Source organism: Salmo trutta, chromosome 2, assembly GCF_901001165.1.
Source record: "Salmo trutta chromosome 2, fSalTru1.1, whole genome shotgun sequence".
Taxonomy (NCBI): Eukaryota; Metazoa; Chordata; class Actinopteri; order Salmoniformes; family Salmonidae; genus Salmo; species Salmo trutta.
This window is the reverse complement of record NC_042958.1, coordinates 12,705,178-12,720,460: the sequence shown is the minus strand read 5'-3', so window position 1 is coordinate 12,720,460 and position 15,283 is coordinate 12,705,178. Positions and strand designations below refer to the sequence as shown.

General features: G+C 44.4%; 1 protein-coding gene across 4 annotated transcripts in view; it reads left to right on the top strand.

The window, feature by feature from the left end:
- The first annotated feature begins 4,280 nt into the window (after nucleotides 1–4,280).
- LOC115150721 (ras-responsive element-binding protein 1) overlaps nucleotides 4,281–15,283 on the top strand; it is a 66,182-nt gene continuing 55,179 nt past the window's right edge. For 3 of the 4 annotated variants that reach the window (XM_029694279.1, XM_029694299.1, XM_029694308.1), the window contains exon 1: nucleotides 4,281–4,943. In XM_029694279.1, the coding sequence (XP_029550139.1) occupies nucleotides 4,904–4,943 (40 nt within the window). In that variant the 5' untranslated portion in view covers nucleotides 4,281–4,903. The remainder of the gene's footprint in view (nucleotides 4,944–15,283) is intronic. The other variant, XM_029694288.1, reaches the window with a different exon arrangement.

Here is a 15,283-nt window from a genome sequence, read left to right as displayed (position 1 = left end):
GGACAACCATCTCTGCAGCACTCCACCAATCAGGCCTTTATGGTAGAGTGGCCAGACGGATGCCACTCCTCAGTAAAAGACACATGACAGTCTGTTTGGAGTTTGCCAAAAGGCACCTAAAGACTCTCATACCATGAGAAACAAGATGATTCTCTGGTCTGATGAAACCAGTGGTGGAAAAAGTACCCAATTGTCATACTTGAGTAAAAGTAAAGATACCTTAATAGAAAATGACTCAAGTAAAAGTGAAAGTCACCCAGTAAAAAACTACTTGAGTAAAAGTCTAAAAGTATTTGGTTTTAAATATACTTAAGTATCAAAGGTAAATGTCATCGCTAAAATATACTTAAGTATCAAAAGTAAAAGTATAAATCAATTCAAATTCCTTATATTAAGTAAAGCAAACGGCCACATTTTGTTGTTTTATTCATTTACGGATAGCCAGGGGCACGCTCCAACACTCAGACACCATTTACTGTACGAAGCATGTGTTTAGTGAGTCCACCAGATCAGAGGCAGTAGGGATGACCAGGGATGTTCTCTTGATAAGTGTGTGAATTAGACCATTTTCCTGTCCTGCTAAGTATTCAAAATGTGACGAGTACGTTTGGGTGTCAGGGAAAATGTATGGAGTAAAAGTACATAATTTGCTTCAGGAATGTAGTGAAGTAAAAGTAAAAGTTGTCAAAAATATAAATAGTAAAGTTAAGTACAGATACCCCAAAAAACGACTTAAGTACTACTTTAAAGAATTTTTACTTAAGTATTTTACACCAATGGATGAAACCAAGATTGAACTCTTTGGCCTGAATGCCAAGCGTCACATCTGGAGGAAACCTCGCACCATCCCTACGATGAAGCATGGTGATGGAAGAATCATGCTGTGGGGATGTTTTTCGGCGGCAGGGAATTGGAGACTAGTCAGGATCGAGGCAAAGATGAATGGAGCTAAGTACAGAGAGATCCTTGATGAAAACCTGCTCCGGAGCTCTAAGGACATCAGACTGGGGAGAACATTCACCTTCCAACAGGACAACGACCCTAAGCACACAGCCAAGACAACGCAGGAATGGCTTTGGGACAAGTCTCTGAATGTCCTTGAGTGGCCCAGCCAGAGCCCAGACTTAAACGTGATCAAACATCACTGGAGAGACCTGAAAATAGATGTGCAGCAACGCTCCCCATTCCACCTGACAGAGCTTGAGAGGATCTGCAGAGAAGAATGGGAGAAACTCACCAAATACAGGTGTGCCAAGCTTGTAGAGTCATACCCAAGAAGACTCTAGGCTGTATTCACTGCCAAAGGATCTTCAACAAAGTACTTATGTAAATGTTATATTTCAGTATTTTTTTAGTAGTAAAAAATTCTAAAAACCTATTTTTGCTTTGTCATTATGGGGTATTGTGTGTAGACTGATGATGGAAGAATTTTTTTTTTAATCAATTTTAGAATAAGGCTGTAACCTAACAAAATGTGGAAAAAGTCAAGAGGTCTGAATACTTTCCCAAGGCACTGTACATATAAAGTAGTAAAACAGTATGTAAACATGATTAAAGTTTCCATTGTTCAATGACTATGTACTGTACATAGGGCAGCAGTCTAAGGTGCAGGGTAGAGTAGTGGATGTAATTCAATCAATGGGATTAAATCAGAGTTCTTGAAATGTTTTTGAAAAAACATCTGTTGGCAAAGAGACTTCCATGGAAGAGTGAGTCAAGCTCTATTGCACGACCTGTCATTTCTACAAAATCCTAACAAGAGATGTTAGAGGGAGAGGACATTCTTGCACTTGTGGCCCCTTATAATTGTTGTTATTCTCTTCGCCTTTCCTGGGTATAATTTCCATGTCTTCCATCCAAGCTCTTTTATGAATTGCCACTAAGGTAGACTATGCACTTCAATCAGTAACCGTTCTCTCTGGGCTCAGGGATATTATAGACATAACCAAATTGTGATTTATGTGTAATCAAACTGCCACAAATAAGTGCTTGCACACCATTTGTTTGTGCATATTGCGCCTTGGAACACAGTATCCGAATCTGCAAGTTATAAAGAGAGCATTTACAAGTTGCCCTACTCTCTGTGCAGCTTCAGTGCCATGCAGGCTGCAATGAAAACAACTGTTACCTACAAGTCATCTGTCCTGTCACCAACTGAAACCGGTTTTTCACCACTCCCCCTGTCCTTCCTTATCTATGCACTTTTCTTCCAAGCACATGCTGGAGCCAGCCAGGGCAACATCTTAGTTTAACAACTCGAATTACTGTAATTCATACACTTTCTTTAAGCACAAAGTACATTTCTAGAACACATCTACAATGTGTAAAAAAAATACTAAAAAGTTGTAAACTGTTAAATAGGCCCTATAGGTGGAAAAAAGAAACTGGCAGACAGTTCACAGCCAATTGAGTAAGTGCAGCATGTACTTGTCATCCCCCAAACAACCAACAGGTGTATAGTCAAATACAGTGTAATTATAGTTTGTAGGCCGGCGTTAAATAGCCTGGTTCTTCAAGTTCAAACATGGTGACCCATATGCGTCGAGTGTTATCAACTTGTTCGTCTCTTTTGCAGATATACGCTCGCGGGCGGCTCAGACCCGTCTGGAACTTGTTTTACAGAATGTGCGATGCTGTGGCCGCCTCACACACGATGGAATCCACCCTTTTGTTGTTGTCGAAGTAGGGATGGTTGTTCCTTAGCAACGGGGTTGAAGCCTTGGTTACGTTCAATAAATAAGATCACACTCATTTTGCTGTGTTTTGTGACAGCAGAAAGGCACACTCAGAATCGGTCATTTATTGGGATCTCTATGGGCACCCTGCCACTTTTGCCAACTAAAATATGCGCTGCGCGCGCACACAAACTACTTTTTTGACCACCATGTAGGCTACAGTCTGTTGAAAGTTAAAGTGATGAAATTGGGTTTCTTTTTAAAATGCCCATTTGAGTGTTTTAATGGAAGACCATAACGTTTGCGCAGCCTAGATGTATAAATGTTTTTTTTTTTTTTTTAGCATGCAAGCACTTGATAACAAAGAGTGATATCACACTAGGGGAAAGCCAACATGTTTGTGAATCAGGCAAGCATGCTCAGCAACTTGAAACTAAATGTGCTAATTGTTTGTCAATAGTTTGATTTGAATTTGAAAGAAAACAATTGATTGGATTTGTGGTGTAATGTAAATACTATTCATCTCAGGCTCATGAGGCTGATACTGTGAGTAGTTCCTTCAGGTAAGTGAATGGCACTGCAGATGTGTGTGTGTCAGCATATTTTTTTATAAACCAAAATTGATGCACATTATGTGTAACATAAACATTTTAGCCTAAAATCGACAGCTCCCTAATGACCATCTTTCTTTTACTTAGCCTTGTGAAATATGTTAGGTATCTTCTGTGATTTTAGATATACAAATAAGCTCTCACTCCCAAAATTAGATGTATGCTAGATGTTTTAAGACCTCAAAAGTGGTCTACTGAGATGAGTCCATGTCCCATGCCATAGTGTAGATCTAGCTGTATGCCTTATAGGAAATATAAGCACCATCTAATTTCCTTATTTTATTTGGTGCCCGTCTTTTCCATTCAGTTGGGTTTATTGGGCATACCTGGATGCAAAGCCTAGAGAGTTTAGCTTTACTAGAATGTTTAGTGATCAATATTCAGATCAAATTGCAAAGTGTTTCTGAGAATAATGTGATGTCAACAAATGACAGCCCATGTAGCATCCTTATTAACGTTCCTAAAGCGTCACTTTTTCTTTGGCAATTATGGAGGAGAGTTGGGGCGCAAATATGGTGGTGTGACCAAACATGGTGATGATTGTCACACATGACACTGCTAATCAAATTAAGTTTAGGTTGGATCTAATCAATGACTAATCTCTCTTTGGGCTAGGCCTATCGTCTTAGCCTGGTCCCAGATCTGTTTGTGCTCTTTCCAACTCCATTGTTGTCCTTATCAAGTCACACCCACCAAAATATGACATTTACTCTTCAGTGCATTTGTCCTTAATGAAAGTATTTTGTCTAGACTAACTTAGATATAATAATTATGCAAAATGCTAGAAAAGTTGGAAATACTGGAAATACTAGTAATGTAGCCAAATATCTGATTCCATCTCAATGTGGCCCAGACAGTGTGAATCAGGGCTGCGCAGGCTCCTACCAGCTGAGTTGCATAGAGGGGAGGGAAATGCTTCTCGGCCAGTGGTTGATGAGCATAGGCGCGGGGAGGGGTCTGTATCCAGAGATGAGGGCTTGGAGGAATGTGGGAGTACGCAGGCACCAGTTGAAACTAAATGCAACTATTGAAACTAGTTAAATATTGGTTGCTTGTGAATCCATCACTGCGTCCTGTATCTACTTAAACATAATTTAATCAATCACACTCATTTTTAAATGATAGGTGTGTAAATGTAGATCAACAACCAAGTTCTATAACTTTAAAGGGCTTGAGTTTCCTCCGCGTGGACTTCCTCTCTCAGAGTTTTATGTTGAGGGTACCACGCAGTCATTGGTACCACGCCGCTCGATAAAACGTTTTGCTCTTTTGAGACCCCTCCTGTAGAGATGCTTACTGGCTCAAGTCTAGTGGCAGCAGCCTCAGTAACACGTCCCCTTGGAGACTAGCAGGAGCAACACGTGATGCGTCTTACTTATCAGGTTTAGGGGAGAGGAGAGAGCAGCGCTTTGGGGACGGCCAGAGAGGAAAGCGAAATAAGTGTTTTCCTCTCGTCTCTCAACTCTTTCTTCCTCTTTAGGAATTTGGAAGAAAGAGGGGGGAACAAAGTTGTCTAACTTTGCACATCCTCAGTAACGCCATTTTGATTCCTCTCCGGAACAACTTTGCAGCTTCTTTTTTTTTCTTAGCCCATCATCACCATTCACCATCATCAGTATGTCTCGGCGCAAGCAGCCCAACCCCAACAAAGTCGAACGTAAGTACCTAGCTCCTCGGCTTATTCTCTTAAGTCTGCCTTATTTGTCTGCTTTAGTCGATATGCGATGTTAATTGAGTGTTTGGCGAAGTTTACAGTTGTTGTGACATAAAGTTGTTAAAGTTCGGAAAGAGATGTGGATAGGATAGTTTTCGCAACTCCCATTTGCTTCCTACTTTCGCTAAGGACCTGATGCTCATCCACGTTTAAAACGCCTGAGCGGTGGAATGTCTCTTCCTTATATTATTATTTTGAACCAGCGAGGTTTAGTTAGCTACTCGTTCCCTCTTCAAATCAACAGCAATTGTTGGAGTTGTGACTTCCCCCCTCGGTAAAGTGTTTTTAATGATGGGGGCTCGAGGAGGTTCAAAGTCTGCTAGCTAACTAGCCGCCTGTTGCTGCACTCGAGCATCCATATCTTCAGTGCACTTTGATCGAAGCCTAGCTACAGCTTAGTGGCCATGTGTCGGTATAGCTAGCTACATTTTGACCTTGCCGAGACGTTTACGAAACTTATTTGTTTTTCAACAGTAGTCTGTATGTTAAAATGTTACAATTCAATGATTCGACACGATTCTATCCTTAATTATTTATTAAATAAACCGAAGCAGTTCTTCCTACTCATCATGAAGCGTGTTATCCTACCAGTCTATAGTTTTCCTCATTCATCATTACGAGAATAAACACCTCTATCAGTATTTCTCTCTTTTTTTTTACACTCTTTAATTATTATAATCGACTTTATGAACATTTATTTAGCATCATCTACAACGAGAATGATGCAAAATGCATGGTTGATGTGTACAGTGTTTATTTGGGATCATTCATGGGTATTTTTATTTTTAGCTCTTTTAGACGCTCAAAAGTGATGAATTGATGCGTTTCACTCTCTTGGGGAACTGCAACGTAGCGCGACCTGGTTAGATAATGGTTGCTAGGCATTTTTCTTCTTTTTTTCCTTCGTCCCTTTGGTCTCGTCGACTGCTGTGCGCATAGAACAGCATTGGGTAAAAGTGTAACTTTGTGTCTACATTGTTGTTTTGTTTACACCATGTTGTCTGGTGATGGAGAGATGACCTGTTGATTATTTGCACTGTCGACTATTTTGTCGGTGGTTTGAAAATAGAAGCAACACGGTTTTGGAGCTTGCTGGTCGATGTTCCTCTTCTCTCGAGCTCTCTGACCACTTGGAAGGAGACAGGGAGGAGAGTCCCGATCCGGATGAGCAGTTCGCATTCCATTACGAAATTCTACACTGTAGACGAGTAGGCCTACGGCGACAGCCGGATCAAACGCAGTCATTTCGCTGTAGGGAAATTCACCATCCAATTCAGTACTCTCTAACAAAGATGTTAGGTGAGTTTGAGATGAAGAAATAGGCTACTGAAAGGTTAAATGGACGATGGTGATGTGGGGGTGGGGTAAGCAGGATGCATCAATTGACTTTATTTCTTAAAGTGTATCATGTATTGAGGGGGGCTTAATATAGGCAAGAGACATAACATTTGTTTTTAAAAAGTCGTTTTTCTGCGGTACAGAAAGATGAAGATGAGCCTGTCCTGGTTTAGGCCCTGCAGTCATAGTAAAGTGAGGGCATGGATATGAAATAGCAGACTTGATAAAAGGAAGATGCTCTTCCACTGCCAAGAAGACAGTTGAGTTTTTTTGGAATAATAATGTAATCATCGCTCAAATGACCATGCTCTGTTTGGAGGACATTATACTAATGATGTGGTTGAATAAATAAATGATGAACAATTTAATCTGAGCCTAGAGATAGTTGATCAACATGGAACCACACTTTAGTAGAGGATGTCCCCTTTGTATGTCCTCAGCTCTCCACCCTCCACAAGGTCTCCAAATCCACTGCATTATTGGTACTCATGACTCTAGTGTGTTGACAAAATAGACTAGCTATGGGTCTCAGTTTATCCAAGGAAGTCACTGTGAACAGTTTTCAATTCTTGATGTGGGATGCTCTGAGTGCAAAAATGATGTTTAATTTAATATGATGTGGACAGTTGTAGCCTAGTTACACACCTCAGAAGTCTAAATGGATATTTCTGGTTTAAGTTGTTGGTTGATCTTACTCTCTGTCTTACTCTCCTAGTTAGAAACGGCGATTGTTTGACTTCCTGCTATCATGTGTTGTTTCGTCTCTGCAATTCGATGTGATAGTGAAAACATAGCCAAGCCTATGTCTTTAATGTCTTTAATGTAACGATTTTTGTTTGTTTGTTTTGTCTTAGGCCTAAATGGTTTTAATAATAACAATGTCATTATATATGGGCTGGTAAAATAATTGAAACAAGCATGCTACTCAAGGGAATGATTAAGCCTTCAACTAAACATTTGATTATGTCCAGATGTGAAACGGGCATTCTGTAGCATCACTAAAATGAGAACACAAGTTGTTAGGAGTTTGGATGAACTAAAAGGAGAATAATTTAATCTTAAATGTTCTTTGACGAAAAGTCAGTTGATCAACGTTCCTCCCATTGAGGTTTGGGCCAGACGAGGATGCTGAGGGAGGTAATTAAGAGCCTTCAACCCCCTTGGGTCCCTTATGCTCTCATTAGCCTGCCATTTAGCCTAATAAGACCCCGTCCATCCTCTAAAGACACCGACTTAAACACAGTGTCCCCTGATGGCAAGCCGACAGGCAAGTCCCTTCAACAATGCAGGGCATTGGTATTAGGTCCTCACTGGCTCCCCCTCGTCTTTCTCGCCTCTCATTTAGCTGTTAACCGGTTGTTGTTCACTGAGGCTAAATCAATGGAATAGGAGGGGGATGTATGGGGCGAACCACCCAGAACACACTGAAGACACTTCTTCTTACCTCTCTTCCTGATGGAGATGGGTTGTGGTTTCCCCAAGGGTACAGATGGGCTGGCCCTTTGGCTCCCCTTTGGCTCCCAGGGCTATTTTTAACCCGCCTTTTTTAGATAAGATTAGGTTCCATCCCGCGGCCGGCGGGGCGTGGAGGGGACATAGGGACTCTACTTGTAGATGTAAGAGGAGGGAGGAAAGAGGGAACCTGAGGAAGATGGTTTCCAAAATGGAATCCAAGCTTGGGGTTCGGCCTCGCTGTGTCACCTCACCCCTCCTCCTCCTGAACCTTCCTTGCTCAGGACTCACAACCTCAAATGTATGTTACTCCTAAATGCTACATGGCAAATTGAAGTAATTCATAACATGTTTATTTTGTATTTTATTTGGGGGGGGGTAGCTTAGTTACATTTTCCTCTTTGATTATGCAGTTGTTACTAAGCATTGACTCCTTGTTTAAAAATGAGAATGCACACATTTCATTTAGGCTACATATGCTGTATTGCATCTTGTAATATGTGCTGTATTGCATCTCGTAATATGTGCTGCATACCCAACATTATTGATGTCTTGATGGAATGAGGCTCAAGGTACGTGTGGGTGCTTTGATGAGGATGCGGTAACACAGCCAAGTGAGATGGCGGAAATTTGAGAAGTGGACGGAACAGCTAAGTAGGACAGTGTCAGTGCTTACATTGTGTGCACGTAGGCTGCTTTAAACTGAGGTTTTCATTGGGACCGAGTAAGGGATGGAGTTTACAGGTGTGTGAATGTAAGCTGCAACTAACAAACAAACACGGAGGGACCTTAACAGTAGACATTACAACATGTCCCTGGGGTGAGTCCATAGTTAGCCCCCTTTATCCTGGCTGTGGTCTAGGACCCAGTGTAAATATAGGCCTAGTGGTGAGGCTCAATGATATTTGTAGGCACAGTCACACATTTGTTGTAGAAGCCCCAAATCTAGATTAATACCACTGGCTTTTTATAGGCGACACTTGGCTGCACAGTTAATGTGCAAAGTAGGTCCTAATGTTTAGGGGCCTGTCTCTCAAGGTACTATTGCATCACGTTGTTGGATTCGGGAAACATTTGGATGAATTGATTGCTGCCAGGACAACTCCTTCAACCAACTACTAGAAAATCCATGCCATCCGTCCTACATTGGTGAACATGATCTTGGTTGGATGAATGGATGTTTTTATTTGTTATGGGAAATGACTGACCTATTTTACCAGCATCGCTTGCCATAACAACCAAGTAGAACCTTTATTGTCCTATAGTTCTCCTCTTTCTCCTCGGCCCACAGAAGTGTGTTGTTAATATTGGCCAAGTCATCCATCTCACAGGGTGTGTTCAGGGTCTAACTGATAAGCTGCAGGGAGAGCGGGAGCCCTGTCTCAGTGCAGAGCCCTACGTGTCCTTTATCCCTCTGCACAGCTCTGAGTTGTCACTATACATGTTGTCCCCCACACACCCCCCCCCCCCACACACCACCACCAACATACACCCTTCCCAACCACACAGGCCACCACCAGCCTCCAGCACAGGCTGCAAATAAAGCAGGTATTTACCTCGGGTTCAAAGTCTAACTTGACGGCTGTGCCACTGATGTGAAAGAATGCCACAAGGGGGAGGGGAGAGGAGAGGAGAGGGAGAGGCTAGAAAATGGAGGCTGCAGCAGCACCTGGGGTGAGGAGGGGTGAAGCATGGGGGAGACAGGAAGTGAAACTGCCTCCTCTCCGAAGTGGTGGGGGAAGAGATGGAGGAAGTGGAAGAACAATGGCTCCGCTCTCCAGAGTTGTCCCCTCCTCTCCTAAGTCAGCCTGTTTCCAAGCAACTCGCTCCATCGTATGGATGAGACATCAAGTTTTAAGTCTTGTTGTTGTGTTTACAATACTTTATTTGAGTTGTAGTGGAGGTAGGGGAATCTTTATACGGTTCCATTGTCCTCTGTTTACTCACAAAATACTCCTTCCATGGAGTGGATTGTCTTCCTAGCTGTGGTTTGAGTGTTACTTTTAGCCTCTACGAGCAGCCATCTCTAAACTGTGTTGGCTGTCTCGGAGAGGAAAGGGTTAACGCTATGTCGAGAGAGAGGGGGAGATGGAGAGGAAAAAGGGAGGCTGAATGGAGAGTGCGCAGTAAGAACGTCTCCCGCTCTTGCTCTCTCTCACCCTTTTCCTCCTCCCTTTTCTGCCTCCTTGCTGTGTCTCTACATCTCTCTCTCTCTCTCTTTCTCTCGTCTAGCCCCACATCGCTCCCTCCCTCCCTGTCTTTCATGCTGACTAAACAGTTTTGTCAGCTGGCAGTTGCTCGCAGGCTGAGGATTTGAGATAGCTTCTGGAGGTTGGAGGGGGAAGGGGAGGGGGTGGTACTCACAGGCAGCACTTGTTGCTCACTGGAGCTAGACAGGGGAGGGAGGAGGGAGGGAGGGACAGAGGGAGAGGAAAAAAAGTGCATAAGGCAACAGCATGGTCCAACCAGTTTTGTGTGTGTGAGAGAGAGAGAGCTGGGAAGAGAAGAGAACATGAAAATATAACATACTTAGGTTATGTTGATTTTATCAACACATAGACAGATTGAAGTTACCGCAAATAAACTTTTTGAACTTGTGGAGGTAAATATTCAGGCAAACTGTCTTTTTTAATGCCACCTAATATTGTGTTTTCAGAATGTAAAAAGGTGTGTAGAGAAAAGTATTCAAATGGATGGACCTAGAATAAGTGACATCCGTTCAAAAGCCATAAAACAACCAAACGTTGGTACTGGTTGGTGATTGGTCTGTCTGCAGGACTAGAGAGAGATGCCTGGACGGACACAGCCTAGTCCTACTACACAGTAGGTTGCCTCTTCCTTCGCTCCTCCTGCCCTGTTAGTCCCTACCTTGCCCCTGCCCCCGGCTAGGTACGGTGGATTTTCCACATCTGATGCTTTTGAGGGACACATTTGGAATTGTTTATCGAGAGAGGACTCTGTGAGAGAGTCTGTCTATCTCAGACGGTCTGTTAGCCACGCGGAGACAGTAAATATAGAAGGATGAGCTGCTCTAATGACACCCCACCTGAGTGGTGCATGCTGGGAAATGTGATGTCAGAGGTGACTGTGCCAATGGGTAACCGCTATGCTAATAGCTTTCAGAGGCTTCATCCTGAATGTAGACCCGAGCCATTTCCTGCACTTTCATATTTTTCTTCCGTGTGTTACTTTTAGCCAACACTTCCAAACCTTGAGGAGGCCTAAACTTTGTGTTCTTCTGTATACCTTGGTTTCTGGTGTATAGGAGCTTTTTAGAATAGAATTGCATGACAATAATCACATTTCCTTTGCATTTGAATTGTTAAACCCAACTCTACAGTGGTAATCCCTATTAATCCGGGTAGGTTGGCCCCGCGTAATGCCTCTTCAAAGGGCATCCTTGGAAGAAACACTGAGCCACCACTTCCTTTTCCCATTCCCACAGTGTATATGATATGGTCACCACCTTACACACACACACACACACTAGCCGTCCTCCCCCTCATCAGGTACCATTGTTTGTTCTACAAACACACAGGACACACCTCATCTCCATAGAGACCAGTGCACAGGCCCCCAGACTTGTTGCTTGTCGCTCCTCCTTGGCCACGAAAATACATACCCCCCACACAGACGCCTTCACACACACACACACACACACACACACACACACACACACACACACACACACACACACACACACACACACACACCTTAGAAAGCATCCCTTAGCAAAGCTGCATGAGAGGTTCTAGTGTAGGAGGAGACAGGAGGGGGGTGGGAGAGGTCCTAGTGTAGGAGGAGACAGGAGGGGGAGGGAGGGAGGGGGGTGGGAGTGGTCCTAGTGTAGGAGGAGACAGGAGTGGGAGGGAGGGGGGTGGGAGAGGTCCTAGTGTAGGAGGAGACAGGAGGGGGAGGGAGGGAGGGGGGTGAGAGTGGTCCTAGTGTAGGAGGAGACAGGAGTGGGGAGGGAGGGAGGGGGGTGAGAGGTCCTAGTGTAGGAGGAGACAGGAGTGGGGAGGAGGGAGGGGGGTGGGAGAGGTCCTAGTGTAGGAGGAGACAGGAGTGGGAGGGAGGGAGGGGGGTGAGAGGTCCTAGTGTAGGAGGAGACAGGAGTGGGAGGGAGGGAGGGGGGTGAGAGGTCCTAGTGTAGGAGGAGACAGGAGTGGGGAGGGCGGGAGGGGGGTGAGAGTGGTCCTAGTGTAGGAGGAGACAGGAGTGGGGAGGGAGGGGGGTGAGAGGTCCTAGTGTAGGAGGAGACAGGAGTGGGGAGGGAGGGGGGTGAGAGTGGTCCTAGTGTAGGAGGAGACAGGAGTGGGGAGGGAAGGGGGTGGGAGAGGTCCTAGTGTAGGAGGAGACAGGAGTGGGAGGGAGGGGGGTGGGAGAGGTCCTAGTGTAGGAGGAGACAGGAGGGGGAGGGAGGGAGGGGGGTGAGAGTGGTCCTAGTGTAGGAGGAGACAGGAGTGGGGAGGGAAGGGGGTGAGAGTGGTCCTAGTGTAGGAGGAGACAGGAGTGGGGAGGGAAGGGGGTGGGAGAGGTCCTAGTGTAGGAGGAGACAGGAGTGGGAGGGAGGGAGGGGGGTGAGAGGTCCTAGTGTAGGAGGAGACAGGAGTGGGAGGGAGGGAGGGGGGTGAGAGGTCCTAGTGTAGGAGGAGACAGGAGTGGGGAGGGTGGGAGGGGGGTGAGAGTGGTCCTAATGTAGGAGGAGACAGGAGTGGGGAGGGATTGGGGGCTCCACTCTACTGATAAGGTTCAATTAAGTCTCCCCCCTCTCTCTTTCTTTCACTCTGTCTGCATGACAACATAGGATAAACTCCTTGGTCTTCCTGTTTTAAATGATTCAGCACTTTTTAAGTAGTTTTCAACTAGGCCTAGATCAACCAACACATTATTTGTCTAAATGCCTACTCATTCTTTATGTGAATAATGGCCTAATTTTTTGTTTGTTTTGAGGATGTCCAGGAGTTAAGTTGACTGTTAACTTTTTTTATTAAAAAAAAAATTCCAACTTGTTTTCAGGAGAGAAAAAAAGCATAACTTTCATTCTCACTGACTGGATGGACTCCTGTTTTGAGTTTCCATTTTTCTTTTGAAGTTCCCTCCCATTCCTAGACATGCTAATATCATCAGCCGTGAGACGCAGACAAACCACTGATTTTACAAGATGGGGTAATCTCTGTGACGCTGGTTACACACATAACACTGTCATGCAGTTCCACACTGGACCACACCGGTTATGTCTCAAACCCTTTCTGGCTGCTTCTCTCTCACATCAGGTTATAGGACAGGGATTGGATCATGAACTAGATTCAGCCGCTGGCCAATTTTTTTTCCTTCTTCGGTGGATGTTTGGGGGCAACATGCAGCAATGTCAACAATTTTACTGAGTTACAGTTTATATAAGGAAATCAGTCCATTGAAACAAATTCATTAGGCCCTAATCTATGGATTTCACATGACAGGGCAGGCCATGGGTGGGCCTGGGAGGTCATAGGCCCACCCACTGGGGAGCAAGGCCCAGTCAATCAGAATTCGTTTTTTTTTATTACAGACAGAAACATTCCTCAGTTTCATCAGCTGTCTGGTGGCTGGTCTCAGACGACCCCGCAGGTGAAGAAGCCGGATGTGGAGGTGCTAGGCTACCGTGGTACACTAGGTCTGTGGTTGTGAGGCCAGTTGGACGTACTGCCAAATTCTCTAAAACGACTTTGGATGCGGCTTATGGTAGAGAAATTAACATTCAATTCTCTGGTAACAGCTCTGGCAGTCAGTTGCACACTCCAAAACTTGAGACATCTGTGGCATTGTGTTGTGTGACAAAACGGCACATTTTAGAGTGGCTTTTTATTGTCCGAAATACAAGGTGCACCTGTGTAATGATCATGCTGTTCTTGATATGCCACACCTGTCAGGTGGATGGATTATATTGATAAAGGAAAAATGCTCACTAACATGGATATAAAGAAATTTGTGCACAAAATTTGCTAGAAATATGCATTTTGTGTGTATGTAAAATTTTGGGAATATTTTATTTCAGCTCATGAACCATGGGACCAACACTTTACCTGTTGCGTTTATGTTTTTGTTCAGTATAATTGCAAAACAATTGTAGACTGCAAATTGACCACAAGAAGCCCAAACAGATAAAATATTTCACTAAAATAAAATCATTTCAAACCTTGCTTACATTTGTATACGATCACGTGTTTCTCTATTATACTTAGGAACAGATTTCCAAAATTAAAATTACTTGGAGCTGTTTTCCTGGTCTTTTAAGTCTTTTATGCCCAACAATGAAAATGAAAAAACATATTGTGTATATATTTTCTATGAGAACCTGTTATAGCTCAACCCCTCCCTACCTGCTTCTCTCTTACATCACAGAAGAAAACACTGTCATGAAAAGAAAAATTCACTGATCAGATTAAATGTTTTGTTTAGAGCCAACTTTAAGATTGGACAATGGATAAAGATTCCCACTGTTTCCAAAATACCTCGTATGTCCTGAGCAGAGATGGAGAGGAGGAGTGCAAAGAGGGGGAGGGGGGTGCTTAGTTGGGGGATGGAGAAGAGAGGGTGGGTGCTTAGTTGGGGGATGGAGAAGAGAGGGTGGGTGCTTAGTTGGGGGATGGAGAACAGAGGGGGGGGGTGCTTAGTTGGGGGATGGAGAAGAGAGGGTGGGTGCTTAGTTGGGGGATGGGGAAGAGAGGAGGGGGGATAGGTGTGTCTACTCAGTTGAGCTGAAGTTAACGCTACACTGTCATCCTTCCCCCACCTCCCATCTCCAACACCCTTAGCAATCCTCCTCTCCAGCTCCCCCTTGGGAGTAGAGTTGATGGGATAGACCAGGCTCTCTCTTGACAAGCCCCGGAGGCAGGGCACACAAAGACAGAAACACGGCCCTTTCTCTGGGTTGAAACCTGGCCTTTTCTCCCCCTACCCCCCACAACAGGAGCAGCTCCCAAACAATGGAGGGACCTACCTTAAACCCTGCCCAAACAACACCGATGATGCATACAGGCTGCACAGCCACCACCCATCTCACAGCAGGCGTACACACTCACGCAACAACACAGGACCACCTCCGCCCCACAGTTAACCCTTTCAACCACCCAGGGGAATGTTTTCTCTCTCCTAAAAAGAACACGTCTGTGATAAACTTTAAAGGTCCCCCCTTGAGCAAAAGTTAGTTTTAACTTCGGTGAAAATATTCTGTTGGTCAAAGTATCACCAGCAAAGTTATTTGTCAGACTCTATATCATCCTCCCCCTTCCCCCCACCACTCTCCTGAGCTGTGCTCTTCCCAGCATCCTCGCTGTGGCGCAAGTTCGCGGCGCCTCCTTCAAAGGGGCATTATCATCATTATCATTAACCAGACAGTCAGTCTGGTTAAAGGTCGCACCCCCCCAGGTATACCAGAGTGGAAAGAATTATAAACCCCATCCAAGGAGAACATTAAACATCTTGCCCAGCTCCAGCAGGCATTGGTAGGC